The sequence below is a fragment of the Bos grunniens genome, chromosome 25 (genome assembly GCF_055505025.1).
Source record: "Bos grunniens cultivar Pamir isolate PY7600 chromosome 25, Bosgru_T2T1.0, whole genome shotgun sequence".
NCBI lineage: Eukaryota > Metazoa > Chordata > Mammalia > Artiodactyla > Bovidae > Bos > Bos grunniens.
This window is the reverse complement of record NC_141189.1, coordinates 5,875,890-5,903,364: the sequence shown is the minus strand read 5'-3', so window position 1 is coordinate 5,903,364 and position 27,475 is coordinate 5,875,890. Positions and strand designations below refer to the sequence as shown.

The 27,475-nt window shown below is 45.8% G+C and overlaps 1 protein-coding gene across 15 annotated transcripts; it reads right to left on the bottom strand.

The window, feature by feature from the left end:
• Nucleotides 1-8,904: 8,904 nt before the first annotated feature.
• Nucleotides 8,905-25,332, bottom strand: ZKSCAN5 (zinc finger with KRAB and SCAN domains 5). Of its 15 annotated transcripts, none has more exons than XM_086373996.1 (7): nucleotides 25,221-25,332; nucleotides 23,438-23,955; nucleotides 18,153-18,291; nucleotides 15,688-15,770; nucleotides 15,325-15,460; nucleotides 12,016-12,624; nucleotides 8,905-11,228 (listed from the first exon to the last, which is right to left on the bottom strand). In XM_086373996.1, exons 2-7 carry the CDS (start codon nucleotides 23,849-23,851, stop codon nucleotides 10,111-10,113), a joined length of 2,499 nt encoding a protein of 832 aa, XP_086230122.1. In that variant the 5' UTR covers nucleotides 23,852-23,955; nucleotides 25,221-25,332; the 3' UTR covers nucleotides 8,905-10,110. The 15 variants fall into 15 exon arrangements, with proteins under 15 accessions (XP_086230122.1, XP_086230128.1, XP_086230126.1 ...); XM_086374002.1 differs by having other exon boundaries at nucleotides 15,325-15,457; XM_086374000.1 differs by having other exon boundaries at nucleotides 25,213-25,305.
• Between the last annotated feature and the right edge of the window lie 2,143 nt (nucleotides 25,333-27,475).

Below are 27,475 nucleotides of genomic sequence, written 5' to 3'. Positions count from 1 at the left end.
ATCAGTCCGTGCAATGAATATTCAGGACTGATTTCCTTTAGGATGGATTGGTTGGATCTCCTTGCAGTCCAAGGGACTCTCAAGGGTCTTCTCCAATACCACAATTCAAAAGCATCAATTCTTCAGCTCCATCAGTATGGATGTCCAACTCAGATGCATGCATGACTGCTGGAAAAATGATAACTTTGACTAGACGGACCTTTGCTGGCCAAGTAATGCCTCTGCTTTTTAATATGCTGACTAGGTTGGTCATAGCTTCTCTTCCAAGGAGCAAGTGTCTTTTAATCTCATGTCTGCAATCACCATCTGCAGTGATTTTGGAGCCCAAGAAAATAAAGTCTGTTACTGTTTCCATTATTTCCCCATCTATTTGCCATGAAGTGATGGGACCAGATGCCATGATCTTCCTTTTTTGAATGTTGAGTTTTAAGCCAGCTTTTTCACTCTTTCACTTTCATCAAGAGGCTCTTCAGTTCCTCTTCATTTTCTGCCAAAAGCGTGGTGTCATCTGCGTGTCTGAGGTCATTGGTATTTCTCCCGGCAATCTTGATTCCAGCTTGTGCTTCATCCAGCCTGGCACTTCGCATGATGTACTCAGCATGTAAGTTAAATAAGCAGGGTGACAACATACAGCCTTGACGTACTCCTTTCCCAATTTGGAACCAGTCTGTTGTTCCATGTCCGATTCTAACTGTTGCTTCTTGACATGCACACTGATTTCTCAAGAGGCAGGTAAGGTAGTCTCGTATTCCTGTCTCTATGGGAATCTACCCTGAGGAAGAGCCAATTACAGGCAACAGGCTTCACTATAGGAGACTAGCTACCTGCCGTAAAGGCTTTCCTTAGGCTGTGACCAAAAGCTAAGCCATACAGTCTGGCACATGGGCCTCGGACAATTTAAAATTATTAAAATAAACCCTTTGCTCACCAAAATGAATCCAGTGTGGGTCCTGAAGGAGACAGGGTGCCAAGATAGATGCTTTAGTCTGATCATTCGAAGTGGCAATGTGATCTCTGCTCACCAAGATGAATGGCCACAGAGGCCCCCAAGCCATGCTGTCATCATGTGCCAATGATGCCACATCCACTGTGACACCTGATGGGGCAATAATGATTACCACAGACTGTTCAGAATCTTGCCAGAAGTTAAGCTTGTGAGAAGCAAGGGCTCACAGACTCCACCTCCCCAACCCCACTGCACTGCCTGGTAGACAGCCCGGGTTGGAAGCAAGGATGTAGTTAGGAGGTTAATCAGATCAGATCAGATTAGATCAGTCGCTCAGTCCTGTCCGACTCTTTGCGACCCCATGAATCGCAGCACACGAAGCCTCCCTGTCCATCTCCAACTCCCGGAGTTCACTGAGACTCATGTCCATCGAGTCAGTGATGCCATCCAACCATCTCATCCTCTGTCGTCCCCTTCTCCTCCTGCCCCCAATCCCTCCCAGCATCAGAGTCTTTTCCAATGAGTCAACTCTTTGCATGAGGTGGCCAAAGTACTGGAGTTTCAGCTTTAGCATCATTCCTTCCAAAGAAATCCCAGGGCTGATCTCCTTCAGAATGGACTCGTTGGATCTCCTTGCAGTCCAAGGAACTCTCAAGCGTCTTCTCCAACACCACAGTTCAAAAGCATCAATTCTTCGGCGCTCAGCCTTCTTCACAGTCCAACTCTCACATCCATACATGACCACAGGAAAAACCATAGCCTTGACTAGACGGACCTTTGTTGGCAAAGTAATGTCTCTGCTTTTCAATATGCTATCTAGGTTGGTCATAACTTTCCTTCCAAGGAGTAAGCATCTTTTAATTTCATGGCTGCAGTCACCATCTGCAGTGATAGGAGGTTAATGGGAGGGCACAAACCCTGTCCCTTCAGTCCCCACCCCCGAGGCCCCCAGGAGCTTCCCTTGTACCTCTGTGCCTTTGCCTTTTAGACCCTGAAGTTCTAAGCAGGCTTTCGGATCTTCCAGAATAGGGCTCAGAAATTTATAAACAAAGATGAGCTAAGACACTAGATGTAAATGACTTTATAACTCCTCTTCCAGCTCCGATCAGGTCTTCTATCACTTTGTTAACAAAAATCTAGATTTACCATCTTGCCGGATGCTGTGCTAGGGCCTACGGGAAAATACAAAGAGTAACAAGATCCCAACTGTCTTGAACTGTGTGCCCCTCACAAAATTCATGCACTGTACGCCCTACCCCCCAGTGTGACCGTTTATGGCAACAGAGCCCTTAAGGTGGTGATTAAGGTTAAATGAGGTCATGAGGTTGGGTTCCTCAAGGTTAAGACTGCTGCTGCTGCTGCTGCTTAGTCGCTTCAGTCGTGTCCGACTCTGTGCGACGCCAGAGACGGCAGCCCACCAGACTCCCCGGTCCCTGGGATTCTCCAGGCAAGAACACTGGAGTGGGTTGCCATTTCCTTCTCCAGTGCATGAAAGTGAAAAGTGAAAGTGAAGTCGCTCAGTCGTGTCCGACTCTTAGCGACCCCATGGACTACAGCCTTCCAGGCTCCTCCGTCCATGGGATTTTCCAGGCAAGAGTACTGGAGTGGGGTGCCATTAGTACCCTTTTAAGAAGAGGAGAGAGACACCGGGAGTGCAGGGGCATGGAGACAGGAAAGACCACAGTGAGAAGTCAGCCTTAGGCAAGCCCTGAGAGCTCTGAGAAACCCACCCTATGGACACCTCAGGACGTCTTGTCTTCAACGCCTTTCCTAATAGAACTCAAAATTCAGGGTAAGTCAAATCAGTAAGTTGGGCTGGAAATTGGGGAGGGAAAAGTGGAAGAGAAACACAACCTGCCGGGGGTACTAACCACACAGCTCCTCAGGGAACCGAAGGGCAGCAGACGCCACACGCCTGTAGGACAAACAGAACTGGTTCCGGAAAGATGACCGGAAGCGCGTCACGATCCCGCCCCCCAACTACCGGGAGCTCTACCCCCATAGGCGTTCTCTAGGAATCTAGGAGGTCTTTCGGTCTCCGTGGTTCCTCTATAAATTGAGGGAATTTAAACCTCTTCCTCAGTCTAAGAAATACCTAGAAGCAGGTCCTCACTACTGAGAAAGAACTGAGGAATTGATGGGGCGGAAGGTGCAGCTCATAAGTTTTGAGAACTATTAATAGCACATGGTACCTGTTTCTAACGGCTCTTTCTGCAGGGAAAGGACCGCAAGCTGGTGACCTGGACCTGGTCACACTCAGATGGCTCTGATACTTTTGTGGGAAAGAAAACAAAAAACCTTTGACTGAATCAATCACAGTCTTCCTCCCTGCCCCAGTACTGTGGCAAACATTTCTGTAGAATTCAACCTGTGTGCTCCATGCACCAATTTACTGCTGTAAATGGATGCAGGTTCTACTGTCTTGATCCAGATTGCTCTAACTTGCGTCAAACTGACCAGACAAAATATATGACCCCAGTGGTCTGTTTCCCTTCACTTTTGGAGGTTTGCAAGGTAAGATGATGATGGATGTGATGATTGAGTAGCAGCAAAAAAAACTTAACAAATGTTCAGGTCATAAAACTCTTTTTTAAGTTTTTTCTGCAACTAAGAGATGTAAGACTCCAGGTTGGCACAGTTTTCAGCTCACTAAGGGGTTTCTGGCAATCAGAGGTGTTTTTAAAGGGAAGAGGCTGCCTCGGGATGCAATGAACCCATCCGTGGAAGGGTTTCATGTAGAAAAGAAGCTGCCAGGAAGTGTTCTCTCCAGTTCAACACAGTTATTAAGCACTTGCTGCATGCACATGTCTACAACTGAATGGTGATTCCTCCATTGAGTGGGAGGTTGAGTTTGACAGTCCCATCAAATCCTTTACAAGATTCTATTAATGTTTTTACCATTTGGATCAAAATCTTTTTCACATAAACTGACAAGAAGTTTCATCACTTCGTAATGTTTAATCATCTAAGACAGTATAGTTTGGTGCTTAAGAGCTTAGCTTTTGGAGGCAAAATGACCGTGGTTCAAATACTCACTCTGCCACTTGTTGGCTGTGTGACTTTGGGCAAATGAATTAACTGCTCTGAATGTCAAGTTTTTCTCAACTGTAAAATGAGGGTGCTATTAAGTGAAACCATTGCATAATGTGAGGATTAAATGAGGTGATCCACATAAAGCACTTAGCATGATGTTTAAAGCACGGTGGACATTAACACCAGGCTTTACTGAAGTTGTAATTCTCAGTTGTCTTAAATCACCTTTAAGTCTTAATCACCTTTAGCTGTGTGATCGTTTGTAGGTGACAAGTCTCCTTAAATGCTTCCAAGGAGGCCCTCTGACACTCATACATTACATTAAGTTGGTGGATATTTGCCCCGAGTGTCATTTTCTCTCTTTAAGCAATCAGTGGCTTTCAGCCAGAGCCACTCAATTCCACATTTTCATTTTGTTCCTCAAAACTTACCCAAATTGGTGTATCCCTTCTTATCTGTATTCCATCCCAGTTCACCAAAGTGAGTGTCTCCCAACTGAATGACCACCACATGCCTGGGACTACTAGTGTTCTGCCCACCATTGGTGATGGGTCCTTGTTGCCTCATGGTGAGTGGCCAGTCCATTCTTTCAGGACAATTCATGGCACCATACATCTCAGATCAGGTTGCCTAAAGCAGAGCCTGAGACAAGCATTCAGACCCACGTGATTTGTTGAGGACAGGAAGGGGAGGAGGGGATGGGAGCACAGAGGACAAAAGAATGGATGGAGTCTGACAACCAAAGTCTTGCCTCTGCCCGATCCACAAAGGGTGGGTCTGGAGCATACTGCACCTGCTTCCCACCCAGAGGCAAGTGAATCAGCCTTTGTAACCCTGTATCTCCCGGCTTCTGCCCCTGACCTCAGATGTGGGGTAGCTCCTCTCGGCCGCACTTAAGTGCGCTGGTCGCAGCCGCCCGCATCCGAGGTCAGGGGCAGCAGCCGAGAGGAGCTGTCCCTCGTCCAAGGTCAGGGGCGACAACCAGGAGGACCAACCCCACGTCCAAGGAGCAGTGGCTGCGTGGGTGCAGGAGGGCCTAGAGGAGCTATCCCACGTTGAAGGTCAGGAAGGGCAGCGGTGAGGAGATACCCCTCATCCAAGGTAAGGAGCAGCGGCTGCACTTTGCTGGAGCAGCCATCAAGAGATACCCCACGCCCAAGGTAAGAGAAACCCAAGTAAAACGGTAGGTGTTGCAAGAGGGCATCAGAGGACAGACACACTGAAACCATAATCACAGGGAACTAGTCAATCTAATCAGGCAATGGCACCCCACTCCAGTCCTCTCACCTGGAAAATCCCATGGACGGAGGAGCCTGGTAGGCTGCAGTCCATGGGGTCGCTAAGAGTCAGACACGACTGAGTGACTTCACTTTCACTTTTCACTTTCATGCATTGGAGAAGGAAATGGCAACCCACTCCAGTGTTCTTGCCTGGAGAATCCCAGGGACGGGGGAGCCTGGTGGGCTGCCATCTCTGGGGTTGCACAGAGTCGGACACGACTGAAGCGACTTAGCAGCAGCAATCACACTAGGACCACAGCCTTGTCTAACTCAATGAAACCAAGCCATGCCTGTGGGACAACCCAAGATGGACGGGTAATGGTGGAGAGATCTGACAGAATGTGGTCCACTGGAGAAGGGAATGGCAAACAACTTCAGTATTCTTGCCTTGAGAACCCCATGAACAGTATGAAAAGGCAAAATGATAGGATACTGAAAGAGGAACTCCCCAGGTCAGTAGGTGCCCAATATGCTTCTGGAGATCAGTGGAGAAATAACTCCAGAAAGAATGAAGGGATGGAGCCAAAGCAAACACAATACCCAGCTGTGGATGTGACTGGTGATAGAAGCAAGGTCCGATGCTGTAAAGAGCAATATTGCATAGGAACCTGGAATGTCAGGTCCATGAATCAAGGCAAATTAGAAGTGGTCAAACAAGAGATGGCAAGAGTGAATGTCAACATTCTAGGAATCAGCGAAATCAGGGAACTCAAATGGACTGGAATGGATGAATTTAACTCAGATGACCATTATATCTACTACTGCGGGCAGGAATCCCTCAGAAGAAATGGAGTAGCCATCATGGTCAACAAAAGAGTCCGAAATGCAGTACTTGGATGCAATCTCAAAAATGACAGAATGATCTCTGTTCATTTCCAAGGCAAACCATTCAATATCACAGTAATCCAAGTCTATGCCCCAACCAGTAGCGCTGAAGAAGCTGAAGTTGAACGGTTCTATGAAGACCTACAAGACCTTTTAGAACTAACACCCAAAAAAGATGTCCTTTTCATTATAGGGGACTGGAATGCAAAAGTAGGAAGTCAAGAAACACCTGGAGTAACAGTCAAATTTAGCCTTGGAATACGGAATGAAGCAGGGCAAATACTAATAGAGTTTTGCCAAGAGGACGCACTGGTCATAGCAAACACCCTCTTCCAGCAACACTAGAGAAGACTCTACACATGGACATCAGATGGACACCAGATGGTCAACACCAAAATCAGATTGATTATGTTCTTTGCAGCCAAAGATGGAGAAGCTCTATACAGTCAACAAAAACAAGACCAGGAGCTGACTGGCTCAGATCATGAACTCCTTATTACCAAATTCAGACTTAAATTGAAGAAAGTAGGGGAAACCACTAGACCATTCACATATGACCTAAATCAAATCCCTTATGATTACACAGTGGAAGTGAGAAATAGATTTATGGGCCTAGATCTGATAGATAGAGTGCCTGATGAACTATGAAATGAGGTTCATGACATTGTACAGGAGACAGGGATCAAGACGATCCCCATGGAAAAGAAATGCAAAAAAGCAAAATGGCTGTCTGGGGAGGCCTTACAAATAGCTGTGAAAAGAAGAGAAGAGAAAAGCAAAGGAGAAAAGGAAAGATATAAGCATCTGAATGCAGAGTTCCAAAGAATAGCAAGAGATAAGAAAGCCTTCTTAAGCAATCATTGCAAAGAAATAGAGGAAAACAACAGAATGGGAAAGACTAGAGATCTCTTCAAGAAGATTAGAGATACCAAGGGAACATTTCATGCAAAGATGGGCTCGATAAAGGACAGAAATGGTATGGACCTAACAGAAGCAGAAGATATTAAGAAGAGGTGGCAAGAATACACAGAAGAACTGTACAACAAAGATCTTCACGACCCAGATAATCACGATGGTGTGATCACTCACCTAGAGCCAGACATCCTGGAATGTGAAGTCAAGTGGGCCTTAGAAAGCATCACTATGAACAAAGCTAGTGGAGATGATGGAATTCCAGTTGAGCTATTTCAAATCCTGAAAGATGATGCTGTGAAAGTACTGCACTCAATATGCCAGCAAATTTGGAAAACTCAGCAGTGGCCACAGGACTGGAAAAGGTCAGTTTTCATTCCAATCCCCAAGAAAGGCAATGCCAAAGAATGCTCAAACTACTGCACAATTGCACTCATCTCACACGCTAGTAAAGTAATGTTCAAAATTCTCCAAGCCAGTCTTCAGCCATATGTGAACCGTGAGCTTTGTGATGTTCAAGCTGGTTTTAGAAAAGGCAGAGGAACCAGAGGTCAAATTGCCAACATCCGCTGGATCATGGAAAAAGCAAGAGAGTTCCAGAAAAACATCTATTTCTGCTTTATTGACGATGCCAAAGCCTTTGACTGTGTGGATCATAATCAACTGTGGACAATTCTGAAAGAGATGGGAATACCAGACCACCTGATCTATCTCTTGAGAAATGTGTATGCAGGTCAGGAAGCAACAGTTAGAACTGGACACGGAACAACAGACTGGTTCCAAATAGGAAAAGGAGTACATCAAGGCTGTATATTGTCACCCTGCTTATTTAACTTCTATGCAGAGTACATCATGAGAAACGCTGGACTGGAAGAAACACAAGCTGGAATCAAGACTGCCAGGAGAAATATCAATAACCTCAGATATGCAGATGACACCACTCTTATGGCAGAAAGTGAAGAGGAACTCAAAAGCCTCTTGATGAAAGTGAAAGTGGAGAGTGAAAAAGTTGGCTTAAAGCTCAACATTCAGAAAACGAAGATCATGGCATCTGGTCCCATCACTTCATGGGAAATAGATGGGCAAACAGTGGAAACAGTGTCAGACTTTATTTTTCTGGGCTCCAAAATCACTGCAGATAGTGACTGTAGCCATGAAATTAAAAGATGCTTACTCCTTGGAAGGAAAGTTATGACCAACCTAGATTGCATATTCAAAAGCAGAGACATTACTTTGCCAACAAAGGTCCGTCTAGTCAAGGCTATGGTTTTTCCTGTGGTCATGTATGGATGTGAGAGTTGGACTGTGAAGAAGGCTGAGCGCCGAAGAATTGATGCTTTTGAACTGTGGTGTTGGAGAAGACTCTTGAGAGTCCCCTTGGACTGCAAGGAGATCCAACGAGTCCATTCTGAAGGAGATCAGCCCTGGGATTTCTTTGGAAGGAATGATACTAAAGCTGAAACTCCAGTCCTTTGGCCACCTGATGCGAAGAGTTGACTCATTGGAAAAGACTCTGATGCTGGGAGGGATTGGGGGCAGGAGGAGAAGGGGACGACAGAGGATGAGATGGCTGGATGGCATCACTGACTCGATGGACGTGAGTCTGGGTGAACTCCGGGAGTTGGTGATGGACAGGGAGGCCTGGCGTGCTGTGATTCATGGGGTCGCAAAGAGTCAGACACGACTGAGCGACTGAACTCAACTGAACTGAACCCTGTATCAGCCAGTCATTGGCTGGGAGGGGCGGGCAGCTGACTCCTAGGTGGGGCAGCTCTCTTCACCTGAGCCTCCAGAGAACTGGGCGAGCTGTGAGCACCTGGCGGCCAAAACTCAAGAGCAGCTGGGAGACAGGTATGGCAGCCTGGTAAAGGGGACCTGGCCTGGGCACGAGTGCACACACACACAATGAACAGGTATTCATTAGGTGTTTATTGTAATTCAGGCCATCAGCAGAAGCAGGACTTCAGCGGTGCCCCAAAGCCTCTCACCATCTCTCTAGCAAACATGTTCCAGTTAACCCTCTTCCATGTCATCATCTTTTCCCCACCACTCCTTCTGAGAGCTTTCCGAAAGGCAGGGCACACCAGACCAGGACCTCCCTGCTTCTATGAATGTTTACTTTCAAATCTAGTGGCAACCCAAGTTGAAACTCATTCTTTATCCACTATCTTATGGGGGAGATCCATCTCAGGGCAACTGGGAGTTGGCACACATACTGCTTGGACCACAACTCAATTCTCAATTCAATTTGGTCCAACTCCTTCTGTGGATAAAGCCACCCTCATTTGTTTGGTAACAGAGTAAAAACCAGTCCACAGCCTGGCCTGTCAGCTCTATTACCCAAAGGTCCCACTCCCCTCTCCCTAAGACGTGACAGACCAACAGTTTCTCTTGAATTTACAAACATAACTTCTCTTCTACTAGCTAACTGTGGTGCCAGGAGAATCAAAGACAAAACAAAAAGGTAGAGTGTGTTTCATGGAGAATTTGTTGACTGAATAAGGCAGTAAGAACACATACCATCCAGCCTCTGAACCTCGTTTTTGCCCAGATATAAATACTTTAAAAATCAATTTATTTCCAAAGGTTTTAAAATACTCAAGATGGGAATGACACCTGGAGCATTCCAGTGGCTGGCATTACCGCTAAGGTTCGTTGCTGAGATACCAACACCAAGATCATGCTGAAATTTCTCTCTTTCAGTGTGCTCTTCCCTGAATAGATTAGCTGTCAATGCAGAAACTACAAATGAAGTTTATTTCTGAGTTCATGAGGCTTCTCCCAGTGTCAATGTTCTTAGATTCATGTGAAGAATGAGTGCCTTCTGAAGGCTTCCCCCCACCCACTGTATCGTTCTCTTTCATCTAGACTCTCGCACATGAAGATGTAAATGAAAGCATTTCCCAGTGGGAAAGCAGATCTGTACTTGCTGTGGATGCTCCAGTGTCCTAAGTTCTAACTGAAGGATCTCAACATATGTGGTACGTTTGATGGCTACGCTGAAGAAGATGCTTGAGGTTGTGACTACATTAGTTATAGGAATAGGGTTACTCTTCAGAAAGGCGTCTCTAAAATTGTGTAAGAGCTGTTCTATGATAGGAACCTCTAGACACTTCAGGTCTTTATGGGATCTGTCCTCTCGTGACTTCTCAGATGTTTAAAGAGGCTACAACTCCAACTGAAACTCATGCCGCATTCTTTACACTGAAAGGGTTTCTCACCAGTGTGGATCCTCTGATGTTGATTGAGATGTGACTGCAGAGCAAAGCCTCTGCCACATTCATTACACTGATGGGCTTTCAGGCTGGAATAGCTTTTATGATGTTGTTTGATGTGGGGACACTGGCCGATGCTTTCTCCACACAGATCACATTTATAGGTTTTCTCTGCGGTATGAGTTCTGTAATGCTGAATGAGGTCTGAACTATAATGAAAGGCTTTGCCACACACGTCACACTTATAAGGCTGCTCTTGCAACTCAATCTTCTTATCTTCGATCACTGTTAAGTTCCAGCTGTATGCTTCCTCGCAAACACCATTCTGTTCATTTTTCTGGCCCATGTGGAGCACCTGATGTTCAATGAGGCTAACGTACTGAAAAAAGACTTCTCCGCATTCATGACACTGGTGGGACTTCTCTCTTGAGTGGAGCCTCAGATGCCCAGCAAGGTGTGAACGTCTCCCAAAGCCTTTCCCACACTCATTACACTTGAAGGGCCTCTCCCCGCTGTGCACACTCTGATGTTGAACCAGGTGGGACCTCACTCTAAAGGCTTTCCCACACAAGGGGCAGGTGTAGGGCTTCTCCCCAGTGTGGACCCGCTGATGCTGAGTCAGGTGCACACGTTGATTGTAGCTTTTCCCACACTCGTCGCACCTAAATGGTTTCTCCCCAGTGTGTATTCGCTGATGCTGGATAAGATGTGCGCTCTGAATAAAGCTCTTCCCGCATTCGTTACATTTATGGGGTCTCTCTCCGGTGGAGGGCTTTTTGTGGGCGTAGGTGACTTCGCTGAAATTCATCCTCTTTGAAGAGGGCTGTCCTAGTATCTCTTTCATGGGCATTCCCTGCTTTCTCTCCAACTTGCCCTGGTGCTCGTGGCCTTCTCCAAAATCTTGAACTGGAGACACATTTCTTTGGAGTCTACCTGTGGGTTCCATGTCCGCTTCTGAAAACTCTGAAATTTTCTTCTTAACATTCAGTTTTGTATTCTTACTTCTTCTATTGCCACCTGCAAAAGTCAAGAGGAAATGAAAATGTTATCGGTCCTTTTACAGAAGAAAAGGATAAAGAGGATAATCAAATGAAACTATGATGTAACAGAAGTAATGGAGGAGTAATGTAACAGGAGGAGGGGAGCATGTGTGTGTTTTGGTGTCTGTTCAGTGAACAAGATAGAGAGCTTACTTTGGAGGGTGATGAGAAAGACTGAGGACAGATAGTCATAGGGAAAAGCCAAACACGTTATTACACAGAGAGGAGAGAAAGGAATTCTGACATAGGAGAGGCGGTAGGAAATGTGGAAGGGATCCTCACCCCAATATGAGTCATGGAGAGAGAATGAGACAGAACAAAGATACACAACTAGATGGTGAGAACTGATGAAGACCTGAAGAATGGGAAGCAAAGGTATATGAGGGGGACATGGAGTTGGAAGAATATCCAATTAGGAGCCAGGAAAAAAGAGAAATGAGCCAGAAGAAATGTTGTCGGGAGTTCCCTGGTGGTCCAGTGGCTAAGACTCTGCACTCCCAATGCAGGGGGCCAGATTCAGTCCCTGGCCATGGAACTAAACCCCCCATGCTGAGACTGAGAGTTCAAACGCACAACTAAGACCCAGAGCAGCCAAATAAATATTTAAAAAACCATACAGTACAAGTGATAATAAAACAGAGGGTAACTCTCCGTCCCTGCCTACTACAGCTGCCACCATCCCCACACCGTCTGTCCGATGGTTCTAAGCTGATAAAACAATTCCTGCATTGTTTACGCTCCGAAGACCAACTGCTCACACCTACATCTTTGGGATTTCTCTCTGAAGTGGCGCTTGAGGTGCTCGATCAGGTGCGAGTGGCGCCCGAAGCTCTTCCCGCACTCAGGGCAGCCGTAGGGCCGCTCACCGCTGTGCACGCTGTGATGCTGGACCAGGTGGGAGCTGACGCGGAAGGCCTTGCCGCACACCTGGCACGTGTAGGGCTTCTCGCCGGTGTGGACACGCTGGTGCTGGGTGAGGTGCACTCGCTGGTTGTAGCTCTTCCCACACTCGCCGCACTTGAAGGGCTTCTCACCCGTGTGGATTCGCCGGTGCTGGATGAAGTTGGAGGCCTGCAGGAAGAACTTCCCGCAGTCATTACACCTGTGCCCCCTCTCGCCGCTGGTGGGTGGCTTCCGGGTCACGTCGGTGATAGCCCTGAGCTCTCTCTTCTGGGGAGGGGTCTGCCTTGATCTCCCCACTGGCGGGTGGACCTGCCACCTTTCTACCATGCTGTGAAGGTCGCTAACTTCTCCAAACTCTTGACTCGGGGGAATAATTCTCTCAGGGCCTCCTGAAGTCATCCAGGATGACTCAGCTTCATCAGAAATCTGCTTTACTGTGAGTTCCATGTTGTCGTTTCTGGACTCATAATCTGAGATGACAGAGGGAAAATGAAAACGTTAGCTTACTCCCTGCATTCAGGAATAGAAGAAAACTACATGAAACCAACAAGTGCAAGCAAGGCACAACTTTGTAAAGCCATCTGCAAAATGACTTCACAATACAGACATGGGATGAGGATCAATGAAGTTGGAAACTGAGGTAGGAAAGGGAAGACAGAGCCAGCAGGAATGGATCAATGGGATGAGATTGGAAGAGCAGTCAGACAATGACTTCCTCTTGGTACAGGACTTCCGTCCAGTAGCTGTTTGTGAACACCTGTGCTATGTTAACTATTCTCAGTAAAATCTGATGCTGGGTGATGTTGCTAACCCAGTCCTCACCTTCCCCTTCCTATTCATTCACAGCCTGGAGAAGAAAAAGGATCTCTCTAGCTTTTTCAGTCCCCAAAGAATCTCAGTTTGGTGTGAATCAGTCTCAAGGAAAAAAAGCATTCTTTCTACACCCGGAGAGGCCTTACGATTGTTGAGAGCTAGGTCACCATTAGGTGGTCGTTGATGAAAGAGACACTTAAAAGGCTGCAGTCCATTCCCTGTGTAACTGGATCAGCAACACGTATTTCACTCAAAACATGGGAATTTAATAGAGTCTGCAAAGATAAACTTTCAGTGGTTAACAAAAATAGGAATGTTTCTTTAAAGGCTAGAGAGATAGATCATAGCCCATTGAGAACTTTCTAAAAAGATTTTTTGTAAAGAGAAAAATTGTTTTCAAACATTATATAAAACCTTCCTGGCACCCTGTCTGGCATCCTGTGTTTCTAAGGTTGGCTAGTTTCCTACTCATTCTTCTCAACAGCTATATCAAAATGTTTGATCCTGGTCCAGGAAGATCCCACATCCCACAGGCTACTGAGCCTGTGCCCTCGAGCCCGTGCTCTGCAATGAGAGAAGCTACTGCAGTGAGAAGCCCACACACCACAACTGGAGAGCAGCAACTAGAGAAAAGCCTACATGGCAATGAAGACCCAGCACAGCCAAACAATGAATGAATTAACTAACTAAAAAAAAAAAAGGAATTCAAAACAGCTTGGAAAATAATATGCAGAAGAAGTGTGCCAAGTTCTGCAACTCTGAAACCCATTAAATACCTATAAAGTGATTGAAAAAGATAAAACAATACTGACTCAAATTAGACCAAGAAATTAATTTTAAAAGTAGGGAACGAAAGAAATTTGCATTGAATATAATATTTATACTACATAACCAATTCCTTGAGACTACCACTAAGATCCCAATAGACAAGTAAGCAAAGGGCATGTGCAAATAACTCAAAGAAAATACAAATATGTATCAATAGTAATAAAGGAAATAGAAAATCTGAAAGAGCAGTAGGAAATGTTCCTTTTTAAATAAAAGCCTGTGAGTGCACTAAACCCTCAGACAATGTAAACTGGGATAATGCTTTTCAAAAGAAATTTGGGCTTATAGTGGATGGATTCCATCTAAAGTCCACCAGCGTGCCTGACAGTACTCTTCCAAAAGAATTCATTCAAAAGAGGCTACAAGCCATAAGCTTCAAAATATTTACCATAGTGCTGAGGTATTCTATAATTGCTCCAGGCAGCACAGCCAAATATTAGTTTCCAAGATCATTAACTTAGAAATAGGTTGAAAATCTCACCTGGGGCACAAAATTCAAGAAGGAATAAGACATGTGAAATGCAGATGCCAAGGCGAATGTAACACAGGTACGAGTGATCTGAGAATAGCAATGGAGTGAGTGAGCCATCCACGCATGTGCTGTGCTGTGCTTAGTTGCTCAGTCATGTCCAACTCTTTGCGACCCTGTGGACTGTAGCCCGCCAGGCTCCTCTGTCCATGGGGATTCTCCAGGCAAGAATACTGGAGTGGGTTGCCACACCCTCCTCCAGGGCATCTTCCCAACCCAGGGATTGAACCCAGGTCTCTGGCACTGCAGGCAGATTCTGTACCGTCTGAGCCATCAGGGAAGCCCAATGGAGTGAACTAGCCAACCATACATGAGGGGGAAGAAAAAGAAGAATGCTACTGAAAAATTCTAATAACTACTTCACCAAACGGTTATTCGGCAAAGTCTGAGATGCTCCTCAAATGAGAATTACCCAGTTAACAAGGACTCAATTTGTCAAGGAACAGAGAATGATCACTACTACAAATCTATTAAGATCCAATTTTGTAGTTTTAAGCTAAACATAATATTTGCCCAATTGCAAATACTATCCCCAAAGCACTATCAGTTCTCCATTGTTCTCCTGGCATGCTCCGACATGTCCAATTCTTTACAACTCCATGGACTGTAGCCCGCCAGGCTCCTCTGTCCATGGAATCTTCCAGACAAGAATACTGGAGTGGGTTGCCATTTCCTACTCCAATCATACTCTTACTATGATGGAAATAATCAGAATAAGCTGAATAAGAAAAAAAGAGAGAGAGAGAGACAGAGAAAGCTGATTTACTCTCACAGAAAAACAAAATAACCAAAGTCATAGCAATTACATGCGTACGTGTATAACCACCACTGTGCTGTACACCCGAAACTAACACGACACTGTTAACCAACTATATCCGATATAAAATAAAATTTAAATAAATAAATATAACAGGCATGCTTTTACTGGACATGCTAGAAATAGTCTTTATGGATAACAAAATGAAGATGTCCTACACCACACAAACGAAATCATTCTTACCCATGGAAGTCATACTCCCGTAATTCTCCTTCCGGTCATTCCTATAGAGGGACTTCTGAGACTGGTCCAAATGTCCCCATTCTTCCAGGATGAAGGACACAGCCACGTCAGCCACATCTTCAATTTTCACCAACTTCTGAAACACGAGATCGCCACTAAATCTCTATTCCCTAGGCTCAGAGGGGAGGGACTGTGCTTCACGGAGGGTGGGGGGAGCGGAACAGGAAAAGACAGTGACCACAAACCCAGACGAGCCCCGTCTCTGGTTAAAGAGATAGAACCCTGATACAGTCAGGCTTAAGGCAGCTACATGCCCAAGAACCGACGTGGTCCCTTGACATGAGCACAGGGACGCCGGCTCACCTGGGACCCAGTGGAGAGGAGAGAGGCTGTCAGCTCCTGGCTGTCCTTCAGGGGAAGGGAGGAAACTTGGAGAGCAGGAAGCACTGAGAGGGGAGAAAAAGAGGAGTCTGTGAGAATCTCTGCCCAGTTCCGACTGCCATGATGTTCTGCTTTTTCTCAAGAAACCACCATGGTGCCCTGTGGCACTGAGGCCACATTCTTCTGCTTGCCCGTCAAGACATTCTACACTCTGGATAGAGTGTAGATAGTCCCGCTGCTGACTGGGGATGGGACCATTCCCCTAGAAAGGATGCTCTCTGCCCTGCCAAGGTCAGACCTCATCACCTCGAAGAATCTCCACAGGCCCACATCTGCCATGAAGCTGAAGCACCGCCAAGAGCCCAGGGCTTCTCGAGCTTTAAGGTGCAAACACATCACCTAGGGGTCTTGGCACAGGGCAGATTCTGCCTCAAGGGTAACAGGGTGTTCCCCATATTGTGCATTTCTAACTAGCCAGAAGGTGATGCTGGCACTGCCGCTCTTGGGACCACACTTGGATCATCAGCAAGGCCTTAGTCCACACTCCCTTCAAAACATGACTGTGGTTGGTTTATAGACAGCCGACTAGTTTGCGTCCTAGTTGGTCTACAAGTAAGTCTACTCTGTGTGTTATGAGAACAGGCAGATAAAGTAAATCTTGCCTTCCGAAACCTCACTGTCTGATGGGCAGGGCTGACTGGAAGCCTTACTGCCAGCACAGGGCAGAGAGCATTATCCTCAAGGTTCACCCAAGTTCCAGCAGGAACAGAGTGGGGGCATCTGCAGAGTGGACAGCAGGAGGTGGGAGCAGCAGGAAAGCCTTTCAGCAGGAAGTGACTCTGGAAGGAGGGGTGGGATGGACCGAGGTGGGATAGAGGTGCCTTCCCAGTACAGTGACCCACACGTGCAACGCCTGGAGAGTCTGGTCTCTAGATCCTGGTGACCATCTGACCCTCTGCGGTCACCTCTGCTGCTCCTTTGTCTGAGATTCATGGTGCATCCGGACCTGCCTCGTGCACCCTGACCTGGACAGATCCACCTGCTATCAACCTTTCACCTGTTGACTCAGACCTTCCTGTGGTGTCCCAGGTCCTAGAGATGTATTAACATATGCATATGGAGCCTGCTTGTGTCCAAGGACTAGGAAGATGAGCAGAGACTCAAAAAAGAGGAGACAATGGTTAGAGATGAAAGCCAGAAACAGAGTTGGATCTGAACCCAGCAGTGTGGCTAGAGTCAAAATGAGACGTGAAAGAAAGGGATAAACATAGTCTATACTGAAGCAGTAATTATGAATATAGACTACTTTCCAATATAACTGGAATAATTAGAATAACTACATCCTAAATAAGTCCACTCATATTTTTTGAAGTTCCTGTGAAACCCACTGTTTCTAGCTTTTAAGAAAATGACCTTGGCCCTCTCAAGCTCAAATGAGTCCCAGGGACAGAAAACTAGCCCTCAGTGCTATCAAAGGCATGAGGGTGCAGCCTGCCCCAGAGCGTCAAACCAACCACCCAATCCAGTATTTTCTGTTAGAATAAGCAAACTGGCTGGGTCTGGCCAATAGGGCAGAAAAGAGAAGCAACACAAAAGAGTTGGACATGACTTAGCAACTAAACAACACAACCAATATGGGGTCCCACCTCCAATCCGGATGGTACATAAATCAGATCATCTTACTAAATCTTAAAAATTCTAAATTCTAAAATATATCCAGGGACTTCCTTGATGGTCCAGTGGTTAAAACTCTGTGTTTCCAATGCAGGGAACATGGGTTCGATCCCTGGTTGGAGTACAAGGATCCCATAGGCAACAGGGCTTAGCCAAATAAAAAAAGAAAGAAACTATATCCCATATCAAGAGATTCTGATTAGAGATGACAGACTTGTGGACATATATCCTCATAAATGAGATACTAGGTATGCACTTTTCCTCCTTGACGTGTCTCATAGAGGTTAGTAACAATGAGGTGAGGGTGAGAGGGATTGAAGGAGAGAAAGAGAGGTCAGATGCTCTAAAGGTCCTTGTGAAACACAGCTTAAAATCAGTTTTCACATGAACGGCCAAACAGCCAGAAGTGCAGTTAGGAACTGGAGGGCTTTGTCAACATGAGCCTTAGGACAACAAAATGAATGAGGGGGAGCTGGAAAACCATTGCAAAACCACAATGATACTTTCATAAAAGACTTCTAGATCTTTTAACAGTACCTGTACTTAGACTTGTCTTCAGCCACAATATAGGTTTCACATGGCCCTGGATATTAGTACAGCTCCTAGCCGGCCTCCAAGCTGACCAAGGACTCGATTCCCCGCCCCCACCCTTCCCAACCTCCAGATGATGCTAACTGCGGAGAGGCTGCCCAGACCTAAGTCTCTCGCTACAAAACAGCTTACCCACACAGCCAGGATGCCCACACCCATCCCACGGAAGCCCAGATTCTAACCGTCTTCCTCCAGAAGACGAGGCTCCTGTGGCTCATGTTCGGCCTGGGGATCCACAGGCAGAAGCTGGTGACTGAAGGACTCGGGCCCAGCTCCAGGTGGCACGCTCTTCGGAGGAAGCCCTTCAGGACACGCCACAATCTGCCAATCACAACCACATTAATCAGCATGTTACAGGAAGGGCTAAGAAAGAGTCAGATATACAGATGACACCACCCTCATGGCAGAAAGCGAAGAACTAAAGAGCCTCTTGATGAAAGTGAAAGAGGAGAGTGAAAAAGTTGGCTTAAAGCTCAACATTCAGAAAACGAAGATCAGGGCATCTGGTCCCATCACTTCATGAGATATAGATGGGTAAACAGTGGAAACAGTGACAGACTTTATTTTCTTGGGTTCCAAAATCACTGCAGATGGTGACTGCAGCCATGAAATTAAAAGACACTTACTCCTTGGAAGAAAAGTTATGACCAACTTAGACAGCATATTCAAAAGCAGAGACATTACTTTGCCAACAAAGGTCTGTCTAGTGAAGGCTATTTTTCCAGTAGTCATGTATGGATATGACTATATCCATACATATAAAGAAAGCTGAGTGCCTAAGAATCGATGCTTTTGAACTGTGGTGTTGGAGCAGACTCTTGAGAGTCCCTTGGACTGCAAGGAGATCCAACCAGTCCATCCTAAAGGAAATCAGTCCTGAATATTCATTGGAAGGACTAATGTTGAAGCTGAAACTCCAATACTTTGGCCACCTGATGTGAAGAACTGATTCATTTGAAAAGACCCTGATGCTAGGAAAGACTGAAGGCGGGAGAAGGGGACGACAGAGGATGAGATGGTTGGATGGCATCACTGACTCAACGGACGTGAGTCTGAGTAAACTCCAAGAGTTGGTGATAGACAGGGAGGGCTGGCGTGCTGCAGTCCAGGGGGTCGCAAAGAGTCGGACACAACTAAGCAACTAAAGTGAACTGAACTGAAGAAAGAGCCCAGCAAGTTCACGTTCTTCTTTCATTCACTCCTTGCCCAAGTATTACCTGTGTGTCTACAACCATCCGGGACTAATTACACAGTGGCTGAATAAACATGGCCTATGTCTAGTTGAAGACAACTTCCATTAAATACACTGACACACAAATAAATACACAATTATAAGCTGTGTTACATGTCAGAAAGGAGAAGAATGTGAGGCCGTGAGGCAGAACAGATGAGACCTATGTTAGACTGGGTAGCCAACGAAGGCTTTTCTGAGGAGGGGTCACTGAAGGCAACACTTGGAGGATGAAAGGAGTCAGCCAGGAGAAAAGTGAGGAGTGACCCAGGCAGACAGAGTGACATACTCAAAGACCGTCAGGCAGAAAGCCAGAGTTGGCCAAGTTTAGTCAAGTGGGAAAAAAAAGAGAAATGAGCTTGGAAAGATCAATACAGGACTCAACAATCACACTCAGAGACCCAGAAGACCAGGTTCAAGTGGGACAGACAAATGCCAAGACTGGGGCTAGTGCATGACTGGTGTGTATCTTTCTGCTCTTACACAACCTTAGGATATCCATAGCCAGTCTCTCTACAATCTGTCTCTTCTGGAAAGTACTAGCTCAATGGCATCGAAGCAGGTAATCAGATCCTGTTTTGAGATAGAATTGCTCTCCTCGCCTCTCACCTTCCCTTATGTTTCAAAAGCACTTTCAATTTTAACCCTCCTGGTCCTGACAAAACACAGCACAGGAATTACATTAAGAGGTGGCTAGGGACTTCCCTGGGGGTCCAGAGGTTAAGATTCTGCACTTCCGATGCAGGGGTGAGGGTTCGCCCCCTGGTCAGGGAACTAAAATCCTACATGCTGCAAAGCCAGAAAGGAAAAAAAAAAAAAAAAAAGGCTGCTCCAAGACAGAGAGGACAAGCAGAGTTTAAAAAAAAAAGAAAGGGGAAAAAAAAAAGAGACGGCTGCAACACAGTTGTGGCAAATATGACTCTGCATGGAAGTGTGTGTCTCCTTTCGGACCTGCTCAGGCAAGTGAAGAAAATGCCAAGTAGGTCAAAGGGTACCTGGGGACCAGAGAAGCGAAGCAGCCCCAGAGGTCCCCTGAGAAGCAGACAGAGAAACCCAGGAGGAGGGACAGAGGATACAGCCTGGGAAAAGGCTTGCCAGAGACAAGAACTACCTGGAGATAAAGATGAGGAGCAATGTCGGGGATACAAAGGGCAGGAAGGGACAAAGGCAAACACAGTGAGCTGAGCAGGCTCTTAGGAAAACCCGCACCTCTGGGCCTCAAATCCCTGATTCCCACCCAGAAGTGATCTGAGTGTTCCTTTCACAGATGGGGTGCATGTCGCAATGACAGAGGTCGATGTGTAATACCTGCTGTAAATCCTCCATTTAAAAACGCTCTTGGGGGACTTCGCTGGTGGTCCAGAGGCTACGATTCTGCACTCCCAGCATGCAGGGCCCAGGTTTGAGCCCGGGTCAGGGAACTAGACCCCACATGCCACAGTTAAAGATATCATATGCCGCAGCTAAGACCCAGCACAGCCAAATAGGTATTTTTAAAATAAATAAAAATGCTTTTTGCTTTAAACTAGGATTTTGAATATTTATTACTATAAAAGAGTAGGGTAAAGTTTGTCCGCAAGTCAATGTTAGTGTTACTAACTCAGTCTTGAGTTAGTGTTACTTACTCAGTCTTGTCTGACTCTTAAAGACCCCATGGACTGTAGCCTACCAGGATCCTCTGTCCATGGTATTCTCCAGGCAAGAATACTGGAGTGGGTAGCCATTCCCTTCTCCAGGGGATCTTCCCAACCCAGGGACTGAACCCAGGTTTCCTGCATTGCAGGCAGACTCTTTACCATTTCAGGCACCAAAGGAATAACCAAATGGCACCAAGAATCTTTACTTCCTGTCCTAACAGAAGCAATAAAAAGATTCAAACACTCCTGTTTGCAAGACAAACATTCAGCTCAGCTGCAGGGTCTGGCAGAGGGTCTACTGTAGCCCCCTTTGCTGCCCCCTTGCCTCGTGGGGTGAGCCAGCCCACGATCTGAAGAACCTGAGGATGCTCTGGAACACTGACACCTGAAGGTTCTGAAACACCCTGACCCAGAAGAGAAGAAGAAAGAGGCTGGTCCTGTACAATGAAGGGCAATGGCTATGAAGAATGAGGCAGCTTCTCTAGCTTCAAACTCATAGACCTAGGATCCCATAATTTTTGTTTCTTTGCTATCAAAAAAGAAAAATTAATGTTTCAGAGAATGTGGGCAACAGGAGGGAAGTAGAAAGTCAGGTGATAAATGAGTAAGAAAGGGTAAGAAATGACAAAGGAAGAGAAGAAGAACAACGTAAAGATACAGATCTTCCCTTAAATGAACATTTGATTTCAGGCCATCCCAACAAAAATATCAATAGGATTTTTGGGGTGGTAGAAGGTAAGTATTCTAAAGTTCACATGGAAAAAAGAAAACATTGGGAAAAAAAATTTGGAAGGGAGAAGGGCAGACCTATTGAATACCAAAACACTTTGCAGAGCTCAAATAATTAAAATACTGATATGTGAACAGACAGTAAGACAATAAAATAGAATAAAAAGAACAGAAATGGACCCAAATACATGGAAAAATTTGGTATTTAATAAAGACGACATTTTAATCAGACAAGGAAAAAAAGGGATTGCTTGCTGGGACAACTTGACAGACATCTGGGAAAAAAAACCGAGCTATAAACACCGCAAACACACCACTGCAAAATGAATTCCAGAAAGATCAATCATGTCAAAGGGTCAAACAAAAACAATAACACACAATGGAGAAGAAACAATGAGAAAGGTTTCTTATAATACTGTAGCAGAGACAGCCTTTCTAACTATGGTACAAAATCCAGAAATCATAAATTAAAAGATTTAAACTGACTGCATAAAAAGGAAAAAGAAAAACCAGCAAAGCAAAAAAATCTCCATAAGCAATGACAAACAACAAAAGGAGGAAATAACTCTTGCAACTCAGATGGCAGATCCAGTGCTTGCTTTTTCTAATAGGTGAATATAAACAGAGAGTTCACAAAAAAGGGTATATGCACAGCCTTTTAAAATATGTACAGCGATCAAGCTCACTCATAGTAAGAAAAAAATGCATGGTAAACTTGCAAATGGAATACTGCGTCTTTCAGATTGGCAACAATCTCAAAGTTGGATAACACTGTGATACCAGGCTTTGAGCAAAAAACTTCTCTGATACACGGCTGCTGGGGATATAAATTGGTATAACCTCCACAGAGGGCAATCTGTCAACAACTATCCAGACTACAGATGCGTATGGCCTCTGAGTCAACAACGGACTTCTCAGTTTTGATTCTACAACTAATGATGGATGGAAAGGATATTCGTGGTAGCAAAGTTTGTTAAAGATTCAGAGACAGTCTAAAGGAACAACTTAAATAGCCTTAAATTATTGTACATCCATACAATGGAACACAATGCAGTTTCAAAGAGTGAGGCAGCACTCTATGTACTGACATAGAACAAGCCAGGATACACTATAAGAAAAAAAGCTGGACTTCCCTGGTGGCCCAGTGGTTAAAGAATCTGTCATGCAATGCAAGGGACATGGGTTCAATCCCTTGTCCGGGAACTAAGATCCCACATGCCAAGGAGCAACTAAGACCGGGCACAACTACTTAAGCCCACACTATCTGGAGGCCACATCACACAACTAGAGAGTCCATGCACAACTAAAAGATCCCGTGTGCTCCAGTGAAGACCCAACACAGTCAAACAAAAAAGTTTTTAAAGAGCAGGAAATACATTTTAAAGAGAAAAAAAAGCAAGAGGCAGAAGTACAAGGTGATGTAAAAAACATTTGTGTTTTTTTTTAAAACATCATACACGTAGACGCTAACAATATACAGAATACAGTGTACCTCTGTAAGGACAGACAAGTATCATGGGACAATGGTTGCTTCTGGTGAGAACTCAGGCAGCTGGGGAGTTAGGGGTGGGAGGGGCACTTACTTTTCATTACAACCTTATGCACTTTTTGAATTTTGTATCATGTCACTCAAAAAACAAACAGGGTAATTTAAAACAAACAAAATCGCAGACTCTCTTCTCCAGATTAACACATGGATACTGCTTCTCTTTGCTGGAGTGGCAGGAAATCTCCACAGTGGACCTAATCCCAGGAGAACAAAAGAATATGAATGAAGCACCAGGGCGCTCAAGACCTCACCCCTGCTCAGCTGCTCCTGAACTCTCTTCCTCTCCTTCCTCATTGGTCTAAGGCCTCCTCTTTCACTCACCTGTTGCTGACGTTCCTCTAGTTCTCTTTGTATATTTTCTACCATGGCCACAGCCTCCTCTCCGCTTTCCGGGTGATGCTCTCTCACCCAGGTCTGGAACTCTTCAGGCAGGATGGTCAGGAACTGCTCCAGCACCAGTAGCTCCAGGATCTGCTCCTTGGTGTGTAGCTCCGGCCGCAGCCACTCACAGCAGAGCACCCGGAGCTGGCTGAGGGCCTCCCGGGGGCCTGACGCCTCGTGGTACTGGAAGTGCTTGAAGCGCTGATAAAAAGTCTCGAACACCGGCGGACTGTACTCCTGCATCCAGGTGCAATCTTCTTCTTCCACCTTCACTATCAGAAGGTCTTCTTGCTCTGGTGAAGTCTCCGAGGGAGGGTCTAGGTCTATAACTTCCCCAGATCCTGTCATTATCATTCCAACTCAGCGGGATCTCGCTCCAGGTAAACTGGGTTACAGTACTCGAATCCGTTTCTCTGCTCTCTGAGATCTTCTGAAGGACACTTTCATTACTATGCAACCTACTGATATATTGGAAATCGTTATTATCAAAGAGATGACAAAGAGGTCATCTATCCTAAAGATGACCATGCAGCAGAGTAACTGACCACAACGTGTACTACAAAACAGCTATCACTTCACCCACAAAATGATCAACACAGAATATTTCTAATATTTAAAAAGTGTACAGGAGAGCAATAAAAATCTGACCTATGGCTTCATCAAATACAATTTTAGTGGTGAAGAACGTTATAATTCATATAAATAGTAGGACGACTTACTAACTAGTCCAGACGCAGCCGCTCCTTCTCTCTACCACAAGCCAAACTTAAGTCGGAACAGAGGTCAAAAACGTTACAGTGGTCAAAGTTGGTCTTGTCCCTCAAGCCATAAGAGCTTGATTGACCAACGGGAGATTTCATGGGTCCCGAAGAGAACCAGGGTTTTAAGTACAGATTTTGCACCTGGATTGCGCAACATCGCCCCTGACCCCCGAGCCACGGAAACCAGCCTGGTCAAGGTTAGGGACAGGACCCTCAACTGGACACAAAGGCCATTCCTTTTGCTCAAGGCCCCCGTCCCTGGGAGCTCTCCTGGAAGACCAAGCGCCCGCAGCCAAGGGTGGGGAAAGACGGGTTTCTTCTTACAGACGGAGAGAAAAGCCGAAGCCGACACTTCACAACACTTCCTCGCCGGAAGTAAGCATGTCCAAGCTTTCCTGACCAGCGGGGTAGAGCCAGAAATCCCACCCCCGCCCCCCACGAGAGCACTTCCGAGTCCTCTCTAGGAATCCCGGAGGTCCTTGCCTCGCCACAGGAGGAAAGTGCCCGCCCCAGGCTCCGCCCTAAGACCCGCCCCCGGAAGGGCTGTGGGCCAATCGGTTGGGAGATGGATCCCAGTCCCACCTCCAGCAACCCGGCCGTTCCCCGCCCACCCAGACGCAGATACTTCAACGCTAGAGCCGGGTGGGAAACACAGCCACTCTCTGCCCCTACTCAACGCCACAGCCGTTTAAGCAGTCCGAGTCCGCCCCTTTCCTTGGAATAGGGGCAGAGGCCGGGACTTAGGTGTCCAAAGCCCTTGCTTGGCCACAGTTGCTAGTGTCTGACTGGCCGTGGAACTTGCGATCCCTCACCCCCGGCGCTCTTCGCCGCGGTTCGAAGTAGGTCCGTACCTTTGTGCGAATCGGCAACCTTCACTTCTCTTTAATGGACCCTTCGGTTTCTACACCCGAATCCACTCGCCACTCCCCTCACCCCGTCTCCAGACACACCCACCTCCTTACCGCAGCGGTCAGCTCAGCCGGCGGAAACACCCAACGTCAGACCCGAGCCCTCGCGGCTCCGGGGACTACAATTCCCAGGAAGCACCGCGCGGGCCACGCCCTCTAGCCAATAAGGCAGCGGCTCTCTTCGCAGCCTCGGTCTCACTGTGCGGGGAAGCTGGGAGGCGTTTCTTCAGAGGCCCCAGTGGAGGCTTGAGTGTGTCGGGAGACTCGCCTCCTGGCTGCGGAGAGAAGGCGGAAGGTCCGCGTTCTTGAGAAATTCTTGAGCGGTGTTTTCAGGGCTTCTCTAGCCAAGAGGGGTCCCATCTTTAGTCTCATTTTGTATCCATTTGCGAAGTTACTCGACAGACAGGACAAGAGTCTTTGTCTTACAAGTCACGAAGTGAATGAGGCTCACGGACTCCACTCTGAATTAGAAGGCATATATCCTCCTGAAGGCAGGAGAAGGGGACGACAGAGGACGAGATGGTTGGATGGCATCACGGACTCAACGGACGTGAGTTTGAGCAAACTCCAGGAGATGTGAAGGACAAGGAAACCTGACTTGCAGTCCATGGGGTCGCAAAGAACCGGATACGACTTAAGCGACTGAACAACAGCAAATCCTTCGATACTCTCAGGAGTTTTATTTTTATATAGTACGTTGTGAATTTTCACTCAGATCAGAGATGGGATTTTGAGAATGGCTTGCTCGTGCCGTGGTCTACCTTATGAATGAAAAAATGCAAAAAATTCCTACTATCGTCAAAGAGATCTATAGCTGGAGAGGCTTAAATTGACACTGCGGTTTGTGCAATGTATTTTTATGGTTTCACTTTTTATATTTAGAATCGTCAAAAGTTCCGGCCAAAAAAAACAAACAAACAAAGACGTGAAACCATTGAATCGCTGAAGTAGTAATTAGTGAAAGTTTATTGTGTACATACTAAAAAGTTAGCAAACCGGGAGCACTCAAAGCAAAACGTGGAAAGAGGGTCAGAGGTATATTGTTTTAAAGCATCTTATATAGGGTGGAGGCGTGCTTGAGTACTAAGTTGCTTCAGTCGTGTCCGACTCTTTTCGACCCTTATGACTATAAATTTCTCTTCCCTCTTGATACTAAGAATAGCTGGATTTCTCCTAAGCCATTATAATAGTTTGCTCATGTAACTAATCTTGTTTTCTTCTTGAATTGGCTGCTGAGGTTTCTCAAAGCAGAACTATGAGCTATCTTTTGTGAGTATACAGGAGTGTACAGTGGGTAAGTTCTAATCCTGTCCTATCCCTGGCTCCATCTTATTTATCCCTACTTTTTTTCCTTTTCTCACTTTATTTACTTGCACTGAATTGTTTTTTTTTAAAAGATGAGACATTTCTTCAGTTAACTTCTATGAAAAAAGCACCAGAAAAGGCATTGGGAACACAAAAATATATCATTCAGTGATATCAGTGGGAGCAGATGAAAGCACTTGATGTTCTGCAAGTGAAGACAAAAGTTACATTACAGGAGAAAGGGAGGAAAGAGCTAAGCAAATCACTAAATCATGATAAGAAAGCAGTCATACAACCCAGACACTGAAACTATTGGAGCCAAACTGGTAATCAACAGGAAAGAAGACCTATTAATACATCTCCTTTCTCTGGGAGAAGATGAAAAATGCTTGTACTGTCTTCATAGTACATGATATTCTCTTCTGGATTCTGTTACTAGTTACGTAGATGGATATTTTCTGGAGCTAGATTTGCCTGTGCCATAGAGTTTTATTTGTGAATTTGCATTGTCCTAATTCCCTTACCATCCTTGATAACCTGATCCTAGTCAAAGCCTTGTCCTGCAAAAAAGAACTTTTGACTTCCTGCCAGATCATGATAGCGTTCCCACACAGATGAAGAAGTAGACTTGTGTAAAATTTCTGCCCTCCAGAGACTTTCAAACCACCTAGGGAGATGAGATGTAAACATTCAACAAGTTATCTCATTAAATTATCACATGTTGCTCCAGATTTGTAAAATGACAAAGATGAGCCTTGAGAGTAGTGAATTTTTTTCTCTTTAAGTGATTTTTAACGTAAAAATTGGGCTTCCCTGGTGGTTCAGATGGTAAAGAATCTTCCTACAATGCAAGAGACGCGAGTTCAATCCCTGGGTGGAGAAGATCCCCTGGAGAAGAAACTGGCAACCCACTCCAATATTCTTGCCTGGAGAATTCTATGGATGGAGGAGCCTGGCAGGCTACAGTCCAGGGGGTCACAGAGTCAGACAGGACTGAAGTGACT

What these genes read in the sequence shown, in the direction of transcription:
- ZKSCAN5 (XM_086373996.1), bottom strand. Translation starts at nt 23,851, where the DNA reads ATGATAATGACAGGATCTGGGGAAGTTATAGACCTAGACCCTCCCTCG. An exon ending in TCCTCTCCACTGGGTCCCAG is followed by an intron (nt 15,461 to 15,687) that starts GTGAGCCGGCGT and finishes CTCGTGTTTCAG; the next exon opens with AAGTTGGTGAAAATTGAAGA. An exon ending in CAGAGAGAAATCCCAAAGAT is followed by an intron (nt 11,229 to 12,015) that starts GTAGGTGTGAGC and finishes TGACTTTTGCAG; the next exon opens with GTGGCAATAGAAGAAGTAAG.